Source organism: Phoenix dactylifera, chromosome 9, assembly GCF_051530095.1.
Source record: "Phoenix dactylifera cultivar Ajwa chromosome 9, Ajwa_hap1_PhDact_Kaust_v1.1, whole genome shotgun sequence".
In the NCBI taxonomy this organism is placed as follows: Eukaryota; Viridiplantae; Streptophyta; class Magnoliopsida; order Arecales; family Arecaceae; genus Phoenix; species Phoenix dactylifera.
In genome coordinates, this window is record NC_143198.1 from 8957907 (window position 1) to 8983465 (window position 25559).

General features: G+C 38.8%; 3 protein-coding genes across 3 annotated transcripts; all 3 read left to right on the forward strand.

Moving 5' to 3' along the window:
- The first annotated feature begins 1272 nt into the window (after window positions 1-1272).
- Window positions 1273-1860, forward strand: LOC103696698 (uncharacterized). The gene is made up of 2 exons (XM_088703832.2): window positions 1273-1469; window positions 1587-1860. The coding sequence occupies exons 1-2, from the start codon at window positions 1273-1275 to the stop codon at window positions 1858-1860; spliced, it is 471 nt and encodes a 156-aa protein (XP_088559958.2).
- A 7469-nt stretch (window positions 1861-9329) lies between these two features.
- Window positions 9330-21652, forward strand: LOC120112568 (E3 ubiquitin-protein ligase RING1-like). Its single transcript, XM_039132150.3, has 2 exons — window positions 9330-9638; window positions 21332-21652. Exons 1-2 carry the CDS (start codon window positions 9330-9332, stop codon window positions 21650-21652), a joined length of 630 nt encoding a protein of 209 aa, XP_038988078.3.
- A 2469-nt stretch (window positions 21653-24121) lies between these two features.
- Window positions 24122-24814, forward strand: LOC103718975 (uncharacterized). The gene has a single exon (XM_008808007.4). The coding sequence runs from the start codon at window positions 24122-24124 to the stop codon at window positions 24812-24814; it is 693 nt and encodes a 230-aa protein (XP_008806229.4).
- Window positions 24815-25559: the final 745 nt, after the last annotated feature.

Sequence of the window (25559 nt, forward strand, 5' to 3'; positions counted from 1 at the left end):
TTTTTGATGTGTCATTCTCCTTATGGCAATGGATAAATCTTTTTCAATAATAGCTTTTTCATATTAACATATGGTTGACCCAAGTCAAGTCAGATTTCTTTTAATTAGTCAAAATTTCTTTTAATTAATAAATTTGATCTAACTCAGAAGCCTTAATTTGATCAGGTGGAAATCCAGGTCCAGATAGCGTGGAGGCATGATCGAGACTGGATCTGTTGCATTCAAGTAACCGCGAACCTCACCTCCGGATGAAATTCATATTTTGATCCAAGGGATGATTGAGATCTCTAAATGTTAGATTAGTTTTGGTATTTAATAAGGTATTTAATTATTTTAGAATTTTGGACGATTTACCAAATTGGTGGATTTTGAGAGAGTTAGTGCAAAATTAGTAGGTTACCTTTACTCTTGGTATATTTAATCACAACATGATATGATATATATTATTTGAAAATTAATCTATTTCAATTATGTTTAAATTAAGTCTTGTATATATGCTGCATGAAATTTAATATTGGATTAAGTATGATATAAAATACTTGGGCATAATTTATTACATGGATAAATGTGTTGATACCGTATATAGATAAATGGGAACATGCACATGGATAAATACTTATGCTATTATTGGAAGAACTAGATATAAAAAAAGTGTCGTATGTTGCTTTAGCTTTACTTTCCACTAAACACTCAACTGAAGCATGCTAATATGCTAATGGAAGCAGCTTGAGAGCTACAGTCCCTTGCACCCATGCAAGTTATGGAGGATTTGATAGACCCATCTATCTCATATTCAAATTGTAAACCTTGTGGGAGATATTGTAAAGTTCGCTGCACTAAAACGAATTTGGGGACAACCTCCAAATATATTAATGTTAATATGACAGAAACCTTATTTCCTAAGAAGGAAAATTAGCACATTCTTCTATAATAAATTACTGTGAAGATAATTAGTTGGAACAATCATAGTCTTAGGAGACTAGATACTATAATATATTCTTAGCATCTCATTAACTTCCAAAGGGTTTCGGACTGTTTTAGAATTCAAACCACGAGAGGAGTCCGCCTAGGAGACGTGTCCCACTTCGATTCAGATTAGGATTCACTATCAGGCTAGGATTCGCTAAAATAAGAACCCCGAAACCTTTACTTTTAATCCCGACCGCACTCCTCTCTTCTCCCACAGGAAGCTTCATTGCTTGGCTACATTACGGGAAGAGATGACGAGAATTTTACAGAAAGCAACAGCGATCGGCTCTCCCAAACGACGTCATGAACAGAGCTTTCAATTTCGGCGACACTACCATGTATGTCAGTGCTTTGCTCAAGGGGAGAGGTTTGGAAGCATCGGCAAGGTTTGTGGCTCCCATGAGTGTCCACCTTCACGTCTACGAGTTCTGTGATGGAGGTCTAAGCTTGGCTCGCCCCCCAGAGTCCACCAATTTTTCCACATATCTCCGCAACCTGGTGTATCCGCAATATCTCAATAATATGGTTCCTGAAATCCTTTCCAATACGCGCTACAACGATCTTGATGCCCAGCGCTTCTAGCAGGAGAAGCTCAACGTATACGTTTTCGGTGTTAGCCTGGATGCCTTACTTGCTGGAGTTGAAGAGCTGGAGATAAACGTCGAGATATGTATCCACGAGGCTTCCGTCAAGGCGCTGGAGGTGGTGAAGTACAATGGTGTTGGAACTAAGTTTCAAGAGAACGGGTACTCGATATGCTTGGAGGAGTTTGAGTTTGAGATGGAAGTGACTCAAATGCCTTGCAAGCACGTCTTCCATGGTGGCCGCCTCACTCAGTGGCTGGAGAGAAGTCATCTTTGCCAACTCTGCCGTTATGAGATGGCCATCTAATGCGAGGGGAATGGGAAGGAGCTGGCCTAAATTTTTTGGCATCTATTGCTGTATGTTCGTTTTTGGCCTAAATTCTTTTCCACTTGTTGACTTGCCAGGATGGCCTAAATTTTGGCCTAAACCGCATATCAGAAATAAAACTATTTCTGATATGCGGTTTGGTTATTTTAAAATTTATTTATTATTTTTTTCTTTTTTTGAGTAAAAACTGGCTTATAGTTTATTTCTTTGCATGCCATCTAAATTCAATGTTAAAAAAAATCTTTTTTTCAAACCCTTTTTTTTTTGTGTACTGACGTCTCACTACATCAGCTATGAGTAAATTCAGAATAATCACAAAGCAAAACATGCTCTAGTGCCACCAACACTCGCTCCATACCTTTCCATAGGACGACCCTAGAGTGGTGTGCTGCAAATGAGGTGACCCAGTCCGCCGCACTGTTCACCTTCCGAAAGACATGCATGGCTCAGAAGGAGTCCAGCTCACCTAGAAGATGGCTGATATCATAGACAAGAGGGTGTGGATCTAACTTGACATGCCCACTCCGAATCCAGTCGACCACTGTAGTCGAGTCTCTCTCAAGTAGGACCCGTCGAGCACCCAAGTGCACTCTGGCCTGCACGGGGCCCTCCCATGCTGCTTGCAACTCCGCCACTGGGACAAACTCATCAAAGGCACGTTGTCCTCTAGCTGCAATCAGCCTGAAGTCGTAGTCTGTTATCATAAAATCCACACCGCATCTGCTACTGCTCTCTGAGATGCTACCGTCAAAATTCACCTTGAAGAAATCAGGGGTGGGGGCTCCCAGGATACCATTGGTATCATCGCATACCTAGACGTTGTTGGAAATCCACCCATGCTGCAGAAATTTCAAAAAAAAAATTCAGATCGCAGCGGAAGGCATGCACGGGATCCTGTTCATCGCATGAACGTATTTCAAAATCATCGTTCGTAGTTAGATTAGGATTAATTACTTTTCATAAAAGATTAGAAAGATCAGATCTTCACCTTGTGCGGGTAGATGATCACCGCAAACTGATGATCGTGGTATCTGATGAAGGTTCGCTTGAAGCCGCATACGCATCCGGCCTCTACGGGTATCCACACGAAGCAGAGGACCGATCAAAGCTTCCTTGTCTCCCCGAGGTGCTAGCTCCCTTGCAGAGACAAATTTTGATGGCTGATATCCTCTTTTTGAATCAACCTTTGATTGTGCTTGGGAGGAGGAAGAAGAAGGATGGTTCTAGGAAGAAGAACAAAGGCTACTCGCAGCCTTTTCTTTCTTCTTCGCGTTGGAGCCTTAGAAGAGAGGAAGGAAGGGAACACGCCTCTTCTTATTTTCCCTTTGCTGATGGTGGCTGAAAACCCAAGAGAGGAAGGGTGGCTTATGGCCGGAAGAGGCGGAAAAAGATTACCCTAGGGGTTGGCCCTTTACCTCCTTATAAAGACATATGGAGCTCCTACATTTTAGGAGCTTCATGTTTTTCCTTTTGGAGCCAAGAGGAGGGGCGCACGCCCCTCTTCTCTTCTCTTTGATTTCCCAAGGGAGGGGTGTATGCCCCTCCCTCCTCATCCTCCATCACGCATGCCCCAAGCTTGATCTAATCAAGTGGGGCGTGGGGCCTAATCCTAGGTGGTTTTAATCCTTTTCCAAAAAGGACTAGGTGCACCTATTTGTATCCCTTCAAATTCTAATCCAATTACGATTCAATTGAACCATGACTCAATTGAACTCTTCAATCCTAATCCAATTAGAAGTCATTTAATTAATTAGACTAAAATTAATCAGGACTTAAGAAATCATAATCTAATTAGGACTTGTTCAATTTTAGTCCTAATCCAATTAGGACTCTAATTTGAATCCAAAGTCCTAATCTAATTAGGACTCTAGGAATTCTACTCTAAGTAGGATTCTAATTTAAATTCTAAATCCTAATTCAATTAGGACTCTAGAAATCCTACTCCAAGTAGGACTCGTGTTTAAGTCCAATTAATCAAATTCCATTATTTCTTCTTCAACTAATTATCAATCGAATTGATTATTCATGATTCATAATCACAATTCAACCATCGGATCAGTCAGTGCTTCTAATGTGTGTGACCCTATAGATTCTATTCTATCTGGTAGTGAGATATATTGCAATCTCTATCACAATATCATTGAAAACTTCTTTCAATAGGTTGGAACAATTCCAACTCAACTCATCAGAGATCATCGACCATCGAGATAGTCCCTGTGAGTCTCACCATCCACCAGTGACACCTAGCAGCATGTAGTGGCTACCCAGCAGAATGGAATGATGAACCTCTAGGTGCAATTATCGTATGATACAGCCTTTCTATCGTGGATCCCTACAGGACAGAGGTCATGGATAATACGTCAATCCCTATCGTCTGTCATATGTCTAGATTTATTCGACTTAAGTTCGAGAGTGGAAAACTCTTTCTCCACTGTATATGTTGCCTCGGCCGAAGTCTTACGAACTCAGTCTTATAAATCACATAGGATCTCTCCTTATCTACCAAGATCGATAGATTCTTTGTAGGTGCATACCCTACTCCTACAGTGAACCTACTGCAGCCAATCTACACTACAAGGATCCGTATGTCTAGAGACCATGTATACGTGCAGTCAAACTATAATAACCTCACTGTGAGTAGCCGAAGCACCGCAGGTCATAGGACCAGTCACACTACTGCAACATCAAGCAAGTCACTGATGAGTGGATAGACATCCAAGCGACTTATTGTCTTGGTCACACTCAGTATCCTTGTTCTCTAACAAGCACCTGCACTATCACTTCAGTGTGCCCACACTGTGGACTCGAGTCTCATCCATCCATAAGGAAAGCGACCCGTGCACTGATCTCATCGGATCGATTACCGTCCTCGTGATAATCCATTGATCAGGAGCATTTTAGAAAATAATCACCAATGATACATCACTCAAATTCTCAACTCTTGAGAATATGCATCATCATCTTATTAATTCCTTGGACGATTCGTAGATACATAAACAATATGAATGAAAAAGATGCCCATTTATTATTTAATAATAATAAAGTTAAGTACAAAATTATGTTTCAGAATTAATAATGTATCAGCCATATTGGCTTCTAGGGCATATATCTAATAGACGTTGTAGTCTGAATCCTTCTCTAGCAGCTAGACAAGCACTTAGGCGTTAAAATGAGGGAACTCTTTGCTGAGGAAGAAATCTCATATGAAATATAAAATGATGAAGAAACAAATTCTCGCCCTAAATATAATTTTTCGTGGCTTGTTGGTCAAACAACATATATCTGATATTTAACACGAGTTCACAACCATGCAATCAGCATGAATCCAAGACTCAGATTTTGAAAGCCTCAAAGCCTCTAACATTGTAGCAACTCAAAACCTCATCCAAGAAGGCTAGCTAGAAAGTATCATTTGGGTTCCTTGATCCTGTATAAGTATCCAAGATCTACAAAGTAAATAATCGATATGAGACTAAACACACATCCGAATGAGTCCTCACATACTTTTTCCATTTATTTGTGTTGTTGTTGCTCATATATGCAGCCCAAGAGGGGGGTGAATTGGGTTTTAAAACTTTTTAACTAAATGCAGCGGATAAACTATAGTTTTAATTTGAAAGCTAAAGGTGATGAAGCAAAGAATGAATGATGACAGAAGCAGAAACATAAAGATATAAGCACATACACAAACACAGAAAATTTATAGTAGTTTGGTACAATCCACACCTACATCCACTCCCTAAGATTCTTGAAAATTTATACTGTAATCTCCTTGATTACAGTGCGGTCATTTTGCGAGCTCACAACCCAACTCGTTGTTTTTCTGGGATCACTACGAACCCGACTGGTTTTCATAGGCTCACCAACCAAAACCTTAACCCGTTTGTTTTTCGGGATCACAAACAACCTAACTAATTTTCACAAGCTCACTAACTAAAACCTTAACCCTTGTTGAATCCTCCGATTCAACAACTTCCAATTCAGGTTTGGAAGAATCTTTAGCAGTTTCAGAACCATTGAAACTGTTACAGCAGAATAAAAGCTAAGTAATAAATACTGTAACAATGTAAGTAAAGCTTCAAAATAAATGAAACAATAAATGTAAATCTGAAGCTATGAAGATGGTCGTTGGTTGTAGTTGAATGTTTTGATTGTACAACAGCAGTTTTTGAATATCCCAGCTGATTTCCTCGCAGAATGGATTTTTTCTTTTATGGCTCTCTTGTGAGGATTTGATCTTTGGAAGCTTGAATATTGGGTTTTGGATTTTCCTCTTGTTCCTTTCCCTCGTCTTCTGCCTTTTCTCTTGGTGTTCCTTTGAATTTATAGGCTACATATTGAACAGAAAGTACCAAATAGCCGTTGCATCAAGAAACTATCCGTTGGCGCCAGCAAAAATACTGTTAAAAGTAGCCGTTGGAGTTGTCAGGATAATAGGGGTCGTCCCTCCAAGTTCAGGGATCATCTCATGTGCTTAAGGGGACGGCTCACCAAGCATAGGAGTCGGCTCCTTTATTTGGATCATACAAATTTCCTATGCTAGCCTCAAAGGGTCGACTCATCAATGTCGGGAGTCAATTTATGTAGATAATGGGTCACCTCCTTAAGTAAAAGGGTCGGCTCATTCCTTCAGTTCATATAAAGTTCTTGCGCTTGCCTCAAGGGTCGACTCTTCAATGTCAGGGGTTGACTCGTGTAGATATTGGGTCGACTCCTTAAACACAAGGATCGGCTCATCTAGTTCCTCTCAAGTGATGATTCTTCTCTATTTCTCTTGAACTACATGCGGGTCGACTTTTTAAACAAAAGGGTCAGGCTCACTCAGTTTTCAGATAGAATTTTTAGGATTTTTGATTTTGTTTTTCTCGATTCTTTAGAGTTTGTAGGTGCAATTTTCATCTTGAAATTTAAACCTTCACATTTAAGCCAACTTCATTAGAGTACATATTTAACTCAATTATTTTGTGATCATCAAAATTCATCTTTTAAGATTAACAATCTCTTCCTTTTTGATGATGACAAAAATATTGAGTCTAAAAGAATTTTGCAATAATATTCAGAGCAATTTTGCAATTAGGTTTAGAGCAAAACACAGAGCATTCGAAGTATACAACAAAATTTAGTATGAGAATACTTTTGTAATAAGGTTCAGAGCACGGAAAAAAATATTTAGAGATTTTAAGATGTGCATTTTTGAATCTTAAAACTTTCAATATGTGAATTTTATATGTTTATGAGAAAATCTCCTCCTTTCTAATATGATCAGGTAATCATGCTTCTCCCCCTTTTTATTATAAGAGGTTAAGTTGAGCAGGGGTTTTTAAAATTCTTGATACCCCTATTTCTCAAAACGAATTATTTTTTTCTTCCCTCTTTTTTGAAATTCTTTTACTCTTTTACTTCTCCCTCTTTTGAAATTCTTTTACTCTTACTTCTAATTCTTTTTCTCTTTCCCTTTTTTGAAATTCTTTTACTTCTCCCCCTTTGTGTTATCAACAAAAGGGTGAGATGTTAGAAATCTTTTTACTTTTAGTTCATTAATGAAGCATTAAGAGTTAAAGAGAATAATTAAATAGAAGGTTCAGATTTGATGGTAATGCTATCAGGGCAGTAATTAGGGCAAGTAATTGATGAATCTTAAGCAGTTTGGCCAAAGTTTAAGAAGATTATTATCAGAGAGTTGATTATGCATCAGAGCATTTTAATTTATAAATGGATCAGAGCTCATAAAATGTATCAGAGTCTCTTTTAATCGAGTCTTCTTCTAGTAGTTGTAGGCTAATCAGACACATCTAAAGTAAGGTGAAGGGAGAAAAAGTTAGATATTTTATGATTAGCTTTTCTTCATGGTAAAATTGAAAATAAAATTTAGTTTGTTTTTTTTAGCTTCACAATAAGGTCACATATTTTGTGTATGCTTGCAATTTATGTCCTCCATATCTTATCTCAAAATCTTCCAACATTAATATTGAATTCTTCTAATATTCACCTTGTAGATCTAGAAAAATAAACTATTTTAATAAAATAGCAATAGTTTTATGATAGTATTTCCAATATGTGTGAGCATCCCTGTTATTTCTTTGTAGCTAAAGTTTGCTAATTTTATGATATTTTTTCTTGCAGATTTAGGAGTTTTTCATAAAAATATTTTAGCACATAAAAACATTGCAGGTGGAAATCTAGGTCCAGAAGAAAGGTTAGAATGGCAGATTCGGCTCCTTGGGAAGTACCAAATAAATGACTACTCGAATCAGAGTTTTGAGCATAAAGATTCCACTGATCCGCAAAAAGTGGTTCCAACCCTTGAGGATACGGTAATACTAATCGAGACCGGATCCGTTGCATTCAAGTAATTGCGAACCTCACCTCTGGGTGAAATTTATATTTTGATCCAAGGGATGATCGGGATCTCCGAATGAAAGATTAGTTTCGGTGGTTTGGACCTAGACGAGACTCTACCCAAGGATATTTCAAGTGGTTAACAATGTATAAATTTAATAAAGTATTTAATTATTTTAGAATTTTGGATGATTTTCCAAATTGGTGGATTTTGAGAGAGTTAGAGCAAAATTAGTAAGTTACCTTTACTCTTGGTATATTTAATCACAACATGATCTGATATATATTATTTGGAAATTAATATATTTCTATTATGTTTAAATTAAGCGTTGTATATATGCTGCATGAAATTTAATATTGAATTAAGTATGATATGAAATACTTGGGCATGATTTATTACATGGATAAATGTGTTAATACTATATATGGATAAATGGGAACATGCATATGGATAAATACTTATGCTATTATTGGAAGAACCGGATATAAGAAGTGTCGAACGTTGCACTAGCTTTACTTTCCACTAAACACTTAGCCGAGGCTAATATGACTATGGAAGCAGCTTTAGAACTACAGTCCCATGCACCCATGCAAGTTTTGGAGGATTTGATAGACCCATCAATCTCATATTCAAATTATAAACCCGGCACAAGATATTGTAAAGTTTGCTGCTCTGAAATGAATTCGAGAACAACCTCCAAATATATTAATGTCAATATGACGGACACCTTATTTCCTAAGAAAGAAAATTAGCACATTCTTCTATAATAAATTGCGGTGAAGATAATTAGTTGGAACAATCATAGTCTTCGAAGACCAGATGCTAGAATATTTTTTTAGCATCTCATTAACTTCCAAAGGGTTTCGGACTATTTTAGAATTTAAACTACCAGAGGAGTCCGCCTAGGAGACGTATCCCGCTTCGATTCAGATCAGGATTCACTATCAGGCTAGGATTCGCTAAAATAAGAACCCCAACACCTCTACTTATAATCCCGGCCGCACTCCTCGCCTCTCCTGTAGGAAGCTTCGTTGCTCGGCTGCATAACGGGAAGAGACGACGAGAATTTTACAGAAAGCAACAGCGATCGGCTCTCCCAAATGATGTCATGAACACAGCTTTCAATTTTGGCGACGCTACCATGTATGTCAGTGCTTGGCTCAAGGGGAGAGGTTTGGAAGCATCGACAAGGTTTGTGGCTCCTGTGAGCATCCACCTTCACGTCTACGAGTTCTGTGATGGAGGTCTAAGCTTGGCCCGCCCCTCCGAGTCCACCAATTTTTCCGCGTATCTCCGCAACCTGGTGGATCCACGATATCTCAATAATATGGTTCCTGAAATCCTTTCCAATACACGCTACAACGATCTTGACACCCAGCGCTTCTGGCAGGAGAAGCTCAATGATGAGAGCACAAAAGTGCAATCGTCAGACCATTTTAATTAGCATTTTAGCTAATCATTTAGAATAAAATTAACTAATTAATGTTTTATTTGTGCAAGCATCCCACATTCCATGTCCAGGTTCAACCGAGCCCAACTGCATCGGACTTCTCTTAATTCCCACGGCCATCATCCTGATGAAGTTGAGTCACTACCGGCTGCCATCCCACCGTTGTCTCAGCCCAACTTTGATTCCAGCTCCCAATCGCGCGCATCAGCATATCATTGATTCTGGTATGGCACCAACTTGACCCATGCACGTCACTGCCAGCACCCCATCCGGAACTCCAGCCTCCCAAATTAGCGGCCATCAAGGAGCCACCTCACAGAAGGAGCCCCACATCATCCCGTCCGGGCTCCTCCGCATTCAAGCGTCCGTGCCAGCTCTTCCGAATCCCATCTCATCCCGTGATCCCAGCATGGCCCGAAGAAGCAAGCCGTGATCGTTTCCTCCTCTTCTCCCGTCGCTGCCAGCTCTCCCATGCCGTGAACGCCCTAATCCGGCACCCAAAGAAGGAAACCCATCATCCAGATCCCAGCACCCGGATCCACGTCTCCTCCTCTTCCAAAGCTTCCGGATTAGCACTCCATCCCAGCTGCTCGTGAAGCCCCGTTGATCGCATCTGCCTTCTTCTTCCATCCTGTCGATCCCGCGGCCAGCCTTCCGGATTCGAAGCGTCATTCACGTCCAGCCGTTCGTCCTCCTCCCGCTTCCAATCCGGCACCCAAAGAAGGGAAGAGCAACGATCCTGCGTCCGTGAAGGAAACCCCAGCATCCCGGATGACACGCAGCCCTTCCGTTTCTAGCACCCCAGTGATTTTTGTGGCATCTCCTCTTCCGCGTGCGATCCCGGACGATTCGCCTCCTCCCAGCAAAGATCCCAACTCCAGGGGGGTTAATCTATAAAGGGAGGGGCCATCGGCAGAGGAAAGAGGGAGGTCGGCTGGTTCAAGAAAGAACAGAGGAGGGAGGAGCTTAGGAGGTGAGCTCGGTTGGAGGAAAAAGAATCAAGAACAGAGTGCTCTGTCCTTGGAAAGAAAGAAAAAAAAAAAAGAAGAGTAGTTTATGTTGAAGTCCCACCGTGGGAGAGGAAGGGATTTTCTCATTTTTATTTTATTTTATTTATTTGCAGAAGACAGGAGCATTAGGCTTCATCTTCAAATCTTTTTTACTTTTTGTAATCATTTTTTTTATGAAATCAATCAATTTTCTTCCATACAATCCTTGTTCTAGGTTTAGTTCAATTTCTCTTTTTTTTTTAATGCAATCTTTTAATTTTTCTTTCATGCAATATATAAAATTTTCTCTTATGCAATTTATGTTCCAGATTTCAATCTTCTTAGCACTATTTTCATCTATTTTAATTCATGCCAAAGTTTTTCTTTGAATAGTAAAATATTTTATTAAATTTATAAATGCTCTTCTACTCCAAGTATTTGTCTTTTCGTTATTTTCAAATGGAAAACCTTCTCTGGTAGACTAGAGAATCATTTAACATCCTCAAAGTAATGTTTTTCTTTTATCATTCGAAAATCGATTTCAAATCCGAGTGAATATTTTTATTTTTAAACAACTCCAATCGCCTCCCTGTGGATCGACCTCTTACAACCACTATTCTTCGAGTAGAACATGCAAGAGTAAAATTAATTTAAACTTTGTTTGTCGGTTCTAACAACGATCTGTTTAGCATATTTTTAGGTAAACAGAAATCGGACAACAGAATTTGGCGCCGTTGCCGGGGAGGCAAATCGAGAAGCAAGAACGATCACGAAGATCAAATCGAATTTTGGATGCCCGAAGTGAATGCACTCCGGTAGTAAGTTTTTATTTTTATTTTTATTAATTTTCCTTATTTTGATAATTTCTAGTTAATAATTTCGTAGTTGTTAAATTCTAAAATTTGAAATTCAAAATTTAAAATTCAAAAAAAAAATTAAAAATTTTAAAAAAAAATTCCAAAATTCTAAAATTCAAAAAAATTTTAAATTCAAAATTTGAATTCTAAGATTCGAAATTTGAAATTTAAATTTAAAAAAATAATTAATTAAATCAAAAAAATAAAAAAAAAATTATTATTTTTGCTAGTAATTGATAGGGTGAAATCCTCCGAGGTTATCATACCTCTATTGGGGCTCCTCACGGCGTAATTTCTAGAGCTTATTCAATGGGCATTCGGAGATTGATTGACACATAAGGATTGTGTTTAGTTTACATTCAAGTTATTGCTATATAAAAATTAAAAAAAATTAAAAAATAGTAAATTAAAAAAAAAATTGCTTGCTCATTTAATCAGTACAACCTAATGACATTGCATAAACTTTAAAAAAATTATTGAATATTTGCTGCATTTAATATTAAGCATTTGCATAAAAGAATTTAAGGGCAAAACCCATTAAAAAGATAAGGTCGGAAAGTCATTACCTGTCCTTAGCCCAAAAATCACCACCTAGCATCCATATCCTAAGCCAAATTAAATTAAAATCAAATTAAACATTGGCCTTAGGATTTTCGAGCTCAATTAGGCTCTTGAAAAGAAGCGGCTGAAAGCCACTCCAGTGAGGATTTAGTAATTGGTGATGTCTAGAAAAGTTTTACAACAGTGAGAACTATTACGGGTATTATGGTATCGGTGTATCCCTTCTGGCACCACCACACACCTCGGAACTTTTCTGGTCACTGGTTACTGGATCGCTTAACTGGTAAGCTCAAGCTTAATCTGAAAGGGAGATTAGGAGCTGTCTAATCTAGAGAGAATTTCAGAAACTTTTTAACTTGATAAATCTCTGTGCAACTAGATTTAAGAAGCTACTAAACCTCACTTAATTCTAAGACTAATAGGGTCAAATTGTTGTGTAGTGTTGGTTGTGGTCATCTGTGTCTAGCCCTTCTCTTTTTTTAGGATTTCGTTCATTTTAGGAGTCAAATCTAATGAATTGTTGATAATGTATGCATGGTAGAAGGTCATTAAGGGATAAGTTAACCCCATTTGATCCTGAGATTGACAGAACTTTTCATCACAACATGCGAACTGTAAACCAATCGTCGATCTCTACAATGGGTGAACATATTAGAACTTTGAATGAGTTGTTTGCACCCGCATCCGCTAGTCCCCCTACTTGCATAGTATTACCAATTAATAATGCAGCCCAATTCGAGATTCGGGCTGCAACAGTAAACATGTTACCCAAGTTTTATGGGTTCGAGACTGAACAACCCTATTTCATCTAAACAAATTTTTGACAATCTGTCAAACATTTAGAAATCAAAACTTAGATGAAGAGGGTATTAAATTAAAGTTGTTTCCCATGACTTTAGAGGATCGTGCTGCTGCATGGCTGTATTCCCTTGCTTCAAATTCCATCACATCATGGGAACAATTATCTAGAAAGTTCATGGCTAAGTTCTATCCCATGGTAAAAACTGAAAAAATTAAGGATGCCATCAGAACTTTTAGAGAAAAATCTGAGGAGGAATTTTTCCAACTTTGGAAAAGATTCCATGATCTTTTGGTCAAGTGCCCGCACCATGGGCTTGATAAGGCTGATCTAGTCCACTTCTTTTATAAAGGACTAACTCCGGCACATAGAAACATGATTGAGTCCATGCACAAGGGTAGGTTCATGAACCAAACCCCGGATTAAGCCTATGAATTTCTTGTTGACTTAGCCGAGAACGCCCAAAATTGGAGTAGCTATGGTGAGGAAGTAAATAGAGATGAGTTCGGATCTAGAAAATCAGGTAATTATGAAATGAAAGCAGACCCAGAACTCAAAAATGTCATGTCCAATCTGGTGACTGGAATGAACAACTTAAGCAAAAAGTTTGATGCTTTCACTGTTTCCACTAGCTCGAGTCATATAAAGAGTTAAATCCCATCATGAAAGTGGATCACGAGTCACATAGTTTATGTATCTTGTGTAACAGTTCTGAGCATCTAATGGAGTGTTGTCCTAGTTTACCCAACATTAAGGCTGAGCAGGCAAATGCTCTAAACTCATATAGTGCCTTCAAGAAGTCCACTCCCAATTCATTCAGCTCGGTCTACCACCCTGATAATAGGTTCCACCCAAATTTCTCATACAAGCAAAATGAACCTTTTCAGCATCAAGATGGTCCACCAGGTTTTCAGAAGAACTTTTTCAGGATAGGTCCCTCACAAATAAACCAATCATTGGCTCCACCTATTCCTACTTATAGTGCCCCTATCCCTCAGCAAACTACATCATTGGAAGCCATAATGGCTAACATGATGAAGCAGCAACAAGACCTCATCCAACATCAATAATAGACCAACATGGCTCAAACCCAGACTAACCAATTCCATGCGCAAGCGATTGCAAAACTTGAGGTTAGTCTAAGCCAAATAGCAAACTCTCTAGGGGATAGAAAGAAAGGTAAACTACCTAGTCAGCTAGTGCCTAACCCTAGTAGGCAACAGAATCAAGGGCCGAGAGGCCAGTTTCAGATTGATTCTAATGGAAACCCTACCCATGAAGTCCAGGCAATTACCACTTTACGGTCTGACAAGCAAGTGGACAATACGGTCCAACTTTCTGTACAAGAAAAAGAAGAAAAGCATGAACCGAACCCTACTCAGAAAAAGGCACAAGAACAGGGAACACAAGAAATAGAGGAGAAACCAATAGAGACGTACACACCCAAGGCTTCCTTTCCTAGTAGACTACAAGACTCAAAGAAAAAATCTCAGTACGATGAAATCATGGAAGTCTTTAAAAATGTCTAAATAAATTTACCCTTCCTAGATGCCATCAGACAGATCCCCTCCTATACAAAATTCTTAAAAGACTTAACCACGGTGAAAAGAAAAACCAGTATTCCTAGGCAAGCTGTGATGGCGGCACAAGCCTCATCTCTTATTCAACAATAGATTGCCCCAAAATACAAGGACCCTAGTTGCCCCACTGTTGAAATTAAAATAGGAGAAACCATCATTCGGAGAGCCCTATTAGACTTAGGAGCAAGTGTAAACCTATTACCCTATTCTGTCTACACCGAACTAGGTTTGGGGGAATTAAAGCCCACAAACATTACTTTGTCATTAGTAGATAGAACTGTGAAGTATCCTAAGGAAATTATAGAGGATGTAATTGTAAAGGTAAATGAGTTTTACTACCCTGTGGATTTTGTAGTCCTCAAAACTGAACCAGTGAAAAATTCAGGTAGTCACATCCCGGTAATCCTTGGTAGACCATTTTTGGCCACTTCAAATACTGTGATCAGTTGCCGAAATGGGATAATGACCTTAGTATTTGAAAACTTGACCGTCCAACTCAATGTCTTTCACAGTAGTAATCAACCATCTGAGATGGATGATTCAGAAGAAATTCACATGATTGAAAATATAATCAGCAAGTCCTTCGAGGAATCAAGTTATTCTGATCCACTAGAAAAATGTTTGGCCCAATTCAGTCAAGATTGTGAGGAAGGAGAGACGAATCAGGAGGTTAATGCATTGCTAGATTCCATTCCTGTAATGGATACTAGCAGATGGGCTACTAAATTTGAATCATTACCTATACCTGAATCCCAGCTAGTACCTTCAAGTGTCAAACCTCCCCAGCTTGAACTTAAAGATCTGCCTGAAAACCTAAAATATGCATTTCTAAGGGACAACAACACCTTACCTGTTATTATTGCATCAAATTTAACTGAAGAACAGGAAGAGAAGTTGTTAAATATCCTTCAGAAAAATCAAGAAGCGATCGGATGGTCTATAGCTGATATTAAGGGGATTAGCCCTTCTGTGGTCCAACATAAAATTCATCTAGAAGAGGATGCAAAAATCTCTAGAGAACCACAAAGGCGACTTAACCCAGTCATGAAGGATGTGGTTCTAGCTAAAATCATTAAACTCTTAGATGCAGGGATTATATATCCTATTTCTGATAGCCAATGGGTGAGCCCAGTTCAAGTCGTACCCAAGAAATCTGAAATTACTGTGATCAAGAATGACCAAAATGAGTTAGTCCCAACTCGAATCCAAACTGGATGGCGAGTGTGCATCGACTACAGAAAGCTGAACGCCATGACTAGGAAAGATCACTTTCCACTACCCTTTATTGACCAAATGTTAGAACGTCTAGCTGGCCACTCTCATTACTGTTTCCTTGATGGTTATTCTGGATATAACCAAGTTCCAATTGCACGTGAGGATCAAGAGAAAACCACATTCACCTGTCCTTATGGCACTTTTGCCTATCGTCGCATACCTTTTGGGTTATGCAATGCACCGGCTACATTCCAGCGGTGTATGATGAGCATTTTCTCCGACATGCTGGAGAAATTTTTAGAAGTTTTTATAGATGACTTTTCTGTATTTGGATCTAATTTTAATGAATACCTCCATCACTTGACCCTTGTTGTAGAACGATGTAAAGAGAAAAATTTAGTTCTTAACTTGGAAAAATGTCATTTTACGGTCCAATCAGGTATTGTTTTGGGACACATTGTGTCACAAAGGGGAATCGAGGTGGATAAAGTCAAAGTAGAATTAATTGCCAAGTTACCACCTTCCAAAACTGTTAGGGAAGTCAGATCCTTTTTAGGGCATGCGGGTTTTTACCGCCGCTTTATCAAGGATTTCAGTAAATTGTCGAAACCCTTATGCGATCTGTTGGCGAAAGATACTATTTTTAATTTTTCGCCAATTTGTATAACTGCTTTCGAAAGACTAAAGTCTGAACTAACCTTAGCACCCATCATAAGGTCCCCTGATTGGAATCTACCATTTGAAATCATGTGTGATGCATCTGATTATGCCATAGGTGCTGTCCTAGGTCAGCGAGTGAGGAAGCTTCCCCATGTGATTCATTATGTGAGCAAAACTCTGAATGATGCCCAACTCAACTATTCTACCACTGAAAAAGAGTTGTTGGCTGTTATCTTTGCTCTTGATAAATTTCGTCCCTATCTAATAGGATCCAAGGTCTTTATTTATTTTGATCATAACGCCCTTAAGTACCTTCTCACAAAGAAGGATGCCAAGGCAAGACTCATTCGTTGGATCCTATTGCTTCAAGAATTTGATCTTGAAATACGAGATAAAAAGGGACTTGAAAATATTGTAGCCGACCACTTGTCCAGATTAATTGTTGAATCATCTGGAGAATCCATGCCTGTGTCCGAGACCTTTCCTGATGAACAATTAATGATGACTTTCCATACCAATATTCCATGGTATGCTGATGTAGTCAACTATCTAGTTACTGAACGAATGCCCAGTTCATGGACCAAACAAGAAAATTTCCGCTTCCTAGCTCGTGTAAAATGGTATTTTTGGGATGAACCATACTTGTTCAAATACTGTCCTGATCAAATCATCAGACGATGCATCCCTGAACACGATCAAAGAAATGTCCTTTTCTTTTGTCATGACCATGCTTGTGGTGGTCATTTTAGTAGAAAGAAAACTGCTGTAAAAGTTTTGCAGTGCGGATTTATTGGCCCACACTTTTTCGAGATGCGCATGACTATTGTAAATCTTGTGATCGATGTCAACGATTAGGAAAACTTTCGAGAAAGAATGAGATGCCCCTAAACCCTATCTTAATTATAGAATCTTCGATATTTGGGGTATTGATTTTATGGGTCCTTTTCCTATGTCGTTTGGGCATCAGTACATTCTTGTGGCAGTTGACTATGTATCAAAATGGATTGAGGCTTTCGCGTGTAAGACCAATGATCACAAAGTGGTGATCAAGTTCCTTAAAGAATCTATCTTTGCTCGTTTTGGCACCCCTCGTGCTATCATTAGTAATGGGGGAAAACATTTTTGTAATAAAATTTTTAAAGCCCTTATGAGAAAGTACAACATTAATCACAAGGTCAGTATACCATATCATCCACAAACAGGTGGACAAGTCGAAATTTCCAATCGGGAGATCAAGACCATCCTTGAAAAAACTGTTCATACATGTCGGAAGGATTGGTCTCTTAGGCTAACAGATGCACTGTGGGCATATCGAACGGCTTACAAAACACCAATTGGAATGTCTCCATATAGAACTGTCTATGGCAAGGCCTGCTATTTACCTGTCGAGTTAGAGCACAAGGCCTATTGGGCGATTAAAAATTTAAATTTCGATCTTGACAAAGTGGAAGAACATAGGAAGCTTCAACTCGATGAGCTTGAAGAAATTAGAAACGATGCCTACGAGTGTGCCTCGAAGTACAAAGATCGCATGAAGGTCATGCATGATAAAATGATCATTCGTAAGGAATTTCACCAAGGACAAAAAGTCCTTCTATATGATTCTCGATTACATCTATTCTCTGGAAAACTTAAATCTCGCTGAACTGGCCCATACACAGTAGAGAAAGTGCACCCGCATGGTGCAGTAATAATATGCAATACCAAGGATGGTAAGTCCTTTCAAGTTAATGGACATCGTTTAAAACCATATCTTGAGTATCTGAGTCTAGAAGTCGAGGAGACACTTCTGATCGATCCTGTTTATCATGAATGAATTAGAATTGTCTGGCTGAAGACATAAAATTTAGCGCTCTTTGGGAGGCAACCCAACATGTAAATATCTTCTATTTAAAAAAAATCAATAAATTACTAACATGCAGGTTTGGGAATTTTGCCCCAATTTTCAATTTACCCACCTATATCAGGTAACTTCTCCTCTGTCCTCTTACTGCTTTAAATTTTCTTTAATATTGAGGACAATATTAGATTTAGGTTTGGGGGTATTCTTAAGCATTTGGAATTTTATTAAAAAAAAATTTTTAGTGAAAATTCTTGGAATAAAAAAAAATTCTAATTTCTTTACAACACACAAAGTATATAAAATCTAAGAGCCCAATGACTAGTCGGAAGTAGTGCAAAGTGAGTTCTTTTTATTAAGTTCCTTTTAGTGAGTTATAAGCTAATTAGTGCTTTGAATTTCACAACACATCTGGCCTGTATTTTCTAAGATATAGGGTCGACATTGTGTTGAGAATATGGTAGCAACCTCGAATCCTGATGAACCATCTTTTTCTGATCCAAAAAAAAAATTCTTATTTGGTGGATTTAGTCAGGTACATCGAAAAGGGCTACCTATTGTCAAAGGTCAGCAGGTTTGTGATGAGGAACCCAAGCATAGGTCCGTAGGGGAGTCTTAATGCCCGACACCTCATGCCAACTGGTGTGAGAATTGTCGACTAATTGCTCGCTACATGGAGGAATCATCACAGGAGTAAAATTGCACAATATATACATTATCATTTCTCTTTCATGCAAAAAAAAGAAAAAAAATATGTATATTGACCTTAAGAAAGACAATAGTGTGAAAGCCGTCGTTGAAAAAATTCGAGTAAACTGGAATATTACATATAAAGCTCATGAGGTATTAAAGTAAACATCCACAGCTTTCAAAATCCTGCAGATAAGATGATTTTGAATCAGCAAATGGGTCTTGTCTGACCAATTCTTGGAAACTAATAGCATTAGCGATATTTTGGAGATCCAAAACCTTAGCTTGTGCATGGTCCAAACTTTACTGAGCACTCAAGTATAAATAAATCTTACAACTCCCTAACGGAAAACTTAATGACTTCAACTTAAATTGCATACTAACCTAGAATTTGGGCTACTTAGTAATTAAAACCTTGTGTGCTTTTGAAATTCTTATCAGTTATGTACTTGAAATTAGACTTTCATTTCATAAAACAAATTTTATTTTGGGATTGAAGTTTGTGGGCAACTTCACTGCAAACCCTCACGAGACAACACTCATCCACTAGAGAAACCTAGGGGTTTAACGGTTTGTTGCACGTGCTAAGTGCAATCGTAATGCTCTACGAAAGTGAGTATTTATTTTAGTTCATGTATATTTATATATATATAATAAATAAAACTTTTGCACTCTCATTTTATCATTGTCGTACTAAATTGCTAGAGACTAGCAATAAGCTGGTTGGGGGGTGTGATGAGAGCACAAAAGTGCAATCGTCAGACCATTTTAATTAGCATTTTAGCTAATCATTTAAAATAAAATTAACTAATTAATGTTTTATTTGTGCAAGCATCCCACATTCCATGTCCAGGTTCAACCGAGCCCAACTGCATCGGACTTCTCTTAATTCCCACGGCCATCATCCTGATGAAGTTGAGTCACTACCGGCTGCCATCCCACCGTTGTCTCAGCCCAACTTTGATTCCAGCTCCCAATCGCGCGCATCAGCGTATCATTGATTCTGGTATGGCACCAACTTGACCCATGCACGTCACTGCCAGCACCCCATCCGGAACTCCAGCCTCCCAAATTAGCAGCCATCAAGGAGCCACCTCACAGAAGGAACCCCACATCATCCCATTCTGGCTCCTCCGCATCCAAGCGTCCGTGCCAGCTCTTCCGAATCCCATCTCATCCCGTGATCCCAGCATGGCCCGAAGAAGCAAGCCGTGATCGTTTCCTCCTCTTCTCCCGTCGCTGCCAGCTCTCCCATGCCATGAACGCCCTAATCCGGCACCCAAAGAAGGAAACCCATCATCCAGATCCCAGCACCCGGATCCACGTCTCCTCCTCTTCCAAAGCTTCCGGATTAGCACTCCATCCCAGCTGCTCGTGAAGCCCCGTTGATCGCATCTGCCTTCTTCTTCCATCCTGTCGATCCCGCGGCTAGCCTTCCGGATTCGAAGCGTCATTCACGTCCAGCCGTTCGTCCTCCTCCCGCTTCCAATCCGGCACCCAAAGAAGGGAAGAGCAACGATCCTGCGTCCGTGAAGGAAACCCCAGCATCCCGGATGATACGCAGCCCTTCCATTTCTAGCACCCCAGTGATTTTCGTGGCATCTCCTCTTCCGCGTGCGATCTCGGACGATTCGCCTCCTCCCAGCAAAGATCCCAACTCCAGGGGGGTTAATCTATAAAGGGAGGGGCCATCGGCAGAGGAAAGAGGGAGGTCGGCTGGTTCAAGAAAGAACAGAGGAGGGAGGAGCTTAGGAGGTGAGCTCGGTTGGAGGAAAAAGAACCAAGAACAGAGTGCTTTGTTCTTGGAAAGAAAGAAAAAAGAAGAAGAAGAGTAGTTTATGTTGAAGTCCCACTGTGGGAGAGGAAGGGATTTTCTCATTTTTATTTTATTTTTTTTTATTTGCAGAAGACAGGAGCATTAGGCTTCATCTTCAAATCTTTTTTACTTTTTGTAATCATTTTTTTTATGAAATCAATTAATTTTCTTCCATGCAATCCTTGTTCTAGGTTTAGTTCAATTTCTCTTTTTTTTATGCAATCTTTTAATTTTTCTTTCATGCAATATATAAAATTTTCACTTATGCAATTTATGTTCCAGGTTTCAATCTTCTTAGCACTATTTTCATCCATTTTAATTCATGCCAAAGTTTTCCTTTGAATAGTAAAATATTTTATTAAATTTATAAATGCTCTTCTATTCCAAGTATTTATCTTTTCGTTATTTTCAAATGGAAAACCTTCTCTAGTAGACTAGAGAATCATTTAACATCCTCAAAGTAATGTTTTTCTTTTATCATTCGAAAATCGATTTCAAATTCGAGTGAATGTTTTTATTTTTAAGCAACTCCAATCGCCTCCCTGTGGATCGACCTCTTACAACCACTATTCTTCGAGTAGAACAGGTAAGAGTAAAATTAATTTAAACTTTGTTTGTCGGTTCTAACAACGATCTGTTTAGCATATTTTTAGGTAAACAGGAATCGGACAACACTCAGCGTATACATTTTCGGTGTTAGCCTGGATGCCTTACTTGTTGGAGTTGAAGAGTTGGAGATAAACGTCGAGATACGTATCCACGAGGCTTTCGTCAAGGCGCTAGAGGTGGTGAAGTACAATGATGTTGGAACTAAGTTTCAAGAGAACGGGTGCTCGATATGCTTGGAGGAGTTTGAGTTTGAGATGGAAGTGACTCGAATGCCTTGCAAGCATGTCTTCCATGGTGGCTGCCTCACTCGGTGGCTGGAGAGAAGTTATCTTTGCCCACTCTGCCGTTATGAGATGCCCATCTAGTGCGAGGGGAATAGGAAGGAGCTGGCCTAAATTTTTTGGCATCTATTGCTGTGTGTTTGTTTTTAGAGGCTATAAATTCTTTTCCACTTATTGCCTTGCCAAGATGGCCTAAGTTTACGTTTATGATGGCTGTGACATTGGATTATTTCTGATATGCAATCTGGTTATTTTAAAATTTATTTATTATTTTTTTCTTTTTTATGAGTAAAAACCGCTTTATAGTTTATTTCTTTGCATACCATGTAAATTCAATGTTAAAAAAAAAATCTTGTTTCCAAACCCTTCTCTAGGAGTCAGACAAGCACTTAGGCATTAAAATGAGGGAACTATTTGCTGAGGAAGAACTCTCATATAAAATATAAAATAATGATAAAAAAAAATTCTCGTCTGGAATGTAATTTTCTATGGCTTGTTGGTCCAGCAGTATATATCTGATATTTAACAAGGGTTCACAACCATGCAATCAGCATGAATTCAAGACTGAGATATTGAAAGCCTCAAAGCCTCTAATGTTGTAGTAACTCAGGACCTAATCCAAGAAAGCTAGCCAGAATATATTATTTAGGTTCCTTAATCCTGTATAAGTATCCAAGATCTACCAAGTAAATAACCGATATGGGACTAAATATACATCCGCATAAGTCCTCACATACTCTTTCCATTTATTTGTGTCGTCACGCCCCAGATCCGGAACATGATTTGTCGCACCTATGGCCGTGCTATCGAGGGATACAACCCACGATAACACAAAGCCAACATTACATTTAACTTTCAGATCCATCTCAAAAAAATAATAGAATCAATAAAAATCTAATTTCATCATCTATTAAATGAAACCAATATTGGTTCCACGCATCTAGATTCAAACATAAAAAACCAAATCTATAATCTTTACTATTCTGAAAATTACTAACTATTCTGGAAACAAAGGATGTGATAATGATCCACTGCCAAAGAGATGGTGGTTGTGGATGACCACGAACGCACCACCATGACTCGATCGAGAGGACTCTTTGGAGTTGGCATAAATGACATCCGACCATTAGGGCCGCAACCAATGAATGAATGGTTGAGTTTATCTTTTGTTGAATCAACCTTATCTCTTTCCGAAAATTTTCTTTAAATCTTTCTTCAACTATTTTGTTTGAACACCATTGAGTCTTTCTTCCTTTCTTCTTCACTTACGGTGACCGTCGTGTCGCTATAACCGAGCTTTGCCCTCGCCAAAACTCCATCTCTCTCTTTAAACCAAACTGCCATATTTCTTCCTGTTTCGAGATCCATCACCTCTCTTTCCACCGGAAGCCGTCATCACCGCGAGATCCATTACCACCGCAGCTCACCGGTGAGTGCTCACCCTCCGGTTGCCCATTTTGGCCGAGTAGATATCACACAAGGTAGCTAGGGGGCACTACCCCATTCCTCCTTTTCTCTACTTCTTCTATTCACCCGATCGTCGCCGCCATCCATCCTTAAAACCAAAATATCATCATGTTTTGTCCCTAAATTTTTATTGCTTATTATTAGGTCAAATTACAACCTTTTTATATATTCGAGTCTTCTTCTAGTAGTTGCAGGCTAATCAGATACATCTAAAGTAATGTGAAGGGAGAAAAAGTTAGATACTTTATGAGTAGCTTTTCTTCATGGTAAAATTGAAAATAAAATTATGAAGCCTTATTAGTTTGTTTCATTTAAGCTTCACAATAAGGTCACATATTTTGTGTATGCTTGCAATTTATGTCCTCCATATCTTACCATCAAAATCTTCCAACATTAATATCAGATTCTTCTAATATTCACCTTGTAGATCTAGAAAAATAAACTATTTTAATAAAATAGCAATAGTTTTATTATACTATTTTCGATATGTGTGAGCACCCGTGTTATTTCTTTGTAGCTGAAGTTTGTTAATTTTATGATATTTTATGTGTAGCTTTAAAAAACGCCGGAAAAAACTATTTTTTTGTAGTGCATCTATCTCATATTCAAATTATAAACCCTGTGCAAGATATTGTAAAATTCGCTGCGCTGAAACAAATTCGGGACAACCTCCAAATATATTAATGTCAATATGATGACAGAAACCTTATTTCCTAAGAAGGAAAATTAGCACATTCTTCTATAATAAATTACGGTGAAGATAATTAGTTGGAACAATCATAGTCTTAGGAGACTAGATATTAGAATATATTCTTAGCATCTCATTAACTTCCAAAGGGTTTTGGACTATTTTAAAATTTAAACCACGAGAGGAGTCCGCCTAGGAGACGTATCCCACTCCGATTCAGATCAGGATTCACTATCAGGCTAGGATTCGCTAAAATAAGAACCCCGACACCTCTACTTATAATCTCGGCTGCACTCCTCACCTCTCCCACAGGAAGCTTCATTGCTCGGCTGCATCACGGGAAGAGACGACGAGAATTTTACAGAAAGCAACAGCGATCTGCTCTCCCAAACAACGTCATGAACAGAGCTTTCAATTTCGGCGACAGTACCATGTATGTCAGTGCTTTGCTCAAGGGGAGAGGTTTGGAAGCATCAGCAAGGCTTGTATCTCCTGTGAGCGTCCACCTTTGCGTCTACGAGTTCTGTGATGGAGGTCTCAGCTTGGCCCGCCCCTCCGAGTCCACCGATTTTTCCTTGTATCTCCGTGACCTGGTGGATCCGCGATATCGCAACAATATGGTTCCTGAAATCCTTTCCAATACGCGCTACAACGATCTTGATGCCCAGCGCTTCTGGCAGGAGAAGCTCAACGTATACATTTTCGATGTTGGCCTGGATGCCTTACATGCTGGAGTTGAAGAGCTGGAGATAAACGTCAAGATACATATCCACGACATGTTTTCGAGGTTGCACGAGGTGGAGGATGAGACTGCGGAGCTGATGGGATATATTGCCGATGAAGGAATTGGAGGGGACTTTAGTGGCGTGCCGGCATCAAAGGCTTCCATCAGGGCGCTAGAGGTGGTGAAGTACAATGGTGTTGGAGCTGAGTTTCAAGAGAACGAGTGCTCGATATGCTTGGAGGAGTTTGAGTTTGAGATGGAAGTGACTCGAATGCCTTGCAAGCACGTCTTCCATGGTGGTTGCCTCACTCGGTGGCTGGAGAGAAGTCATATTTGCCCACTCTGCCGTTATGAGATGCCTATCTAGTGCGAGGGGAATAGGAAGGAGCTGGCCTAAATTTTTTGGCATCTATTGCTGTGTGTTTGTTTTCAGAGACTATAAATTCTTTTCCACTTATTGCCTTGCCAGGTTGGTCTAAGTTCATGTTTATGATGGCTGTGGCATTGGATTATTTCTGATATGCAGTTTGGTTATTTTAAAATTCATTTTTTTTCTTTTTTATGAGTAAAAACTATTTTATAGTTTATTTCTTTGTATACTATCTAAATTTAATGTTAATTTTTTTTTTCTGAACCTTTCTCAAGCAGGTAGATAGGCACTTAGGAGTTAAAATGAAGGGACTATTTGCTGAGGAAGAAATCTCAATTGAAATATAAAATGATGAAGAAAAAAATTTCACGCCCGAACTACAAGTTCATGATGTTATACTAGACTCATATATCTACGAGTTTATGTTTTGCAAACCTTTTAGGTCTAAGTTCTAGTAGGTGAAATAAGAGCTGCAAATGGAGTAATTGTAACAGACAGCTTTTCAGAACTAGCTTTGGTATTTTGACTACATCTCCCTAATTACATGGAAAAAAACTCTAAAAAAATTATAGCAAGTAGACAACTCATAGATCTACTTTTTATCCTTTTGTGGCCTATGCAAAAAAAATCATTTGAAGGGCAAAACAGAAGCTCCAATCTATCATATCAAATCAATAAGTTGAAACAAAGAATTTTCAAATTTAAAATTCAAATTTTGAGCCCAATTCAAGGGTATTTTGGA

Excerpts from the sequence above, each read along its gene's own strand:
- LOC103696698 (XM_088703832.2), top strand. The coding sequence starts at position 1,273 with ATGAACAGAGCTTTCAATTTCGGCGACACTACCATGTATGTCAGTGCT. Across the intron at positions 1,470-1,586 it reads ACATATCTCCGCAACCTGGT|CCTGGATGCCTTACTTGCTG; the intron begins GTATCCGCAATA and ends TTTCGGTGTTAG.
- LOC120112568 (XM_039132150.3), top strand. The coding sequence starts at position 9,330 with ATGAACACAGCTTTCAATTTTGGCGACGCTACCATGTATGTCAGTGCT. Across the intron at positions 9,639-21,331 it reads TCAATGATGAGAGCACAAAA|GTAAACAGGAATCGGACAAC; the intron begins GTGCAATCGTCA and ends GCATATTTTTAG.
- LOC103718975 (XM_008808007.4), top strand. The coding sequence starts at position 24,122 with ATGAACAGAGCTTTCAATTTCGGCGACAGTACCATGTATGTCAGTGCT.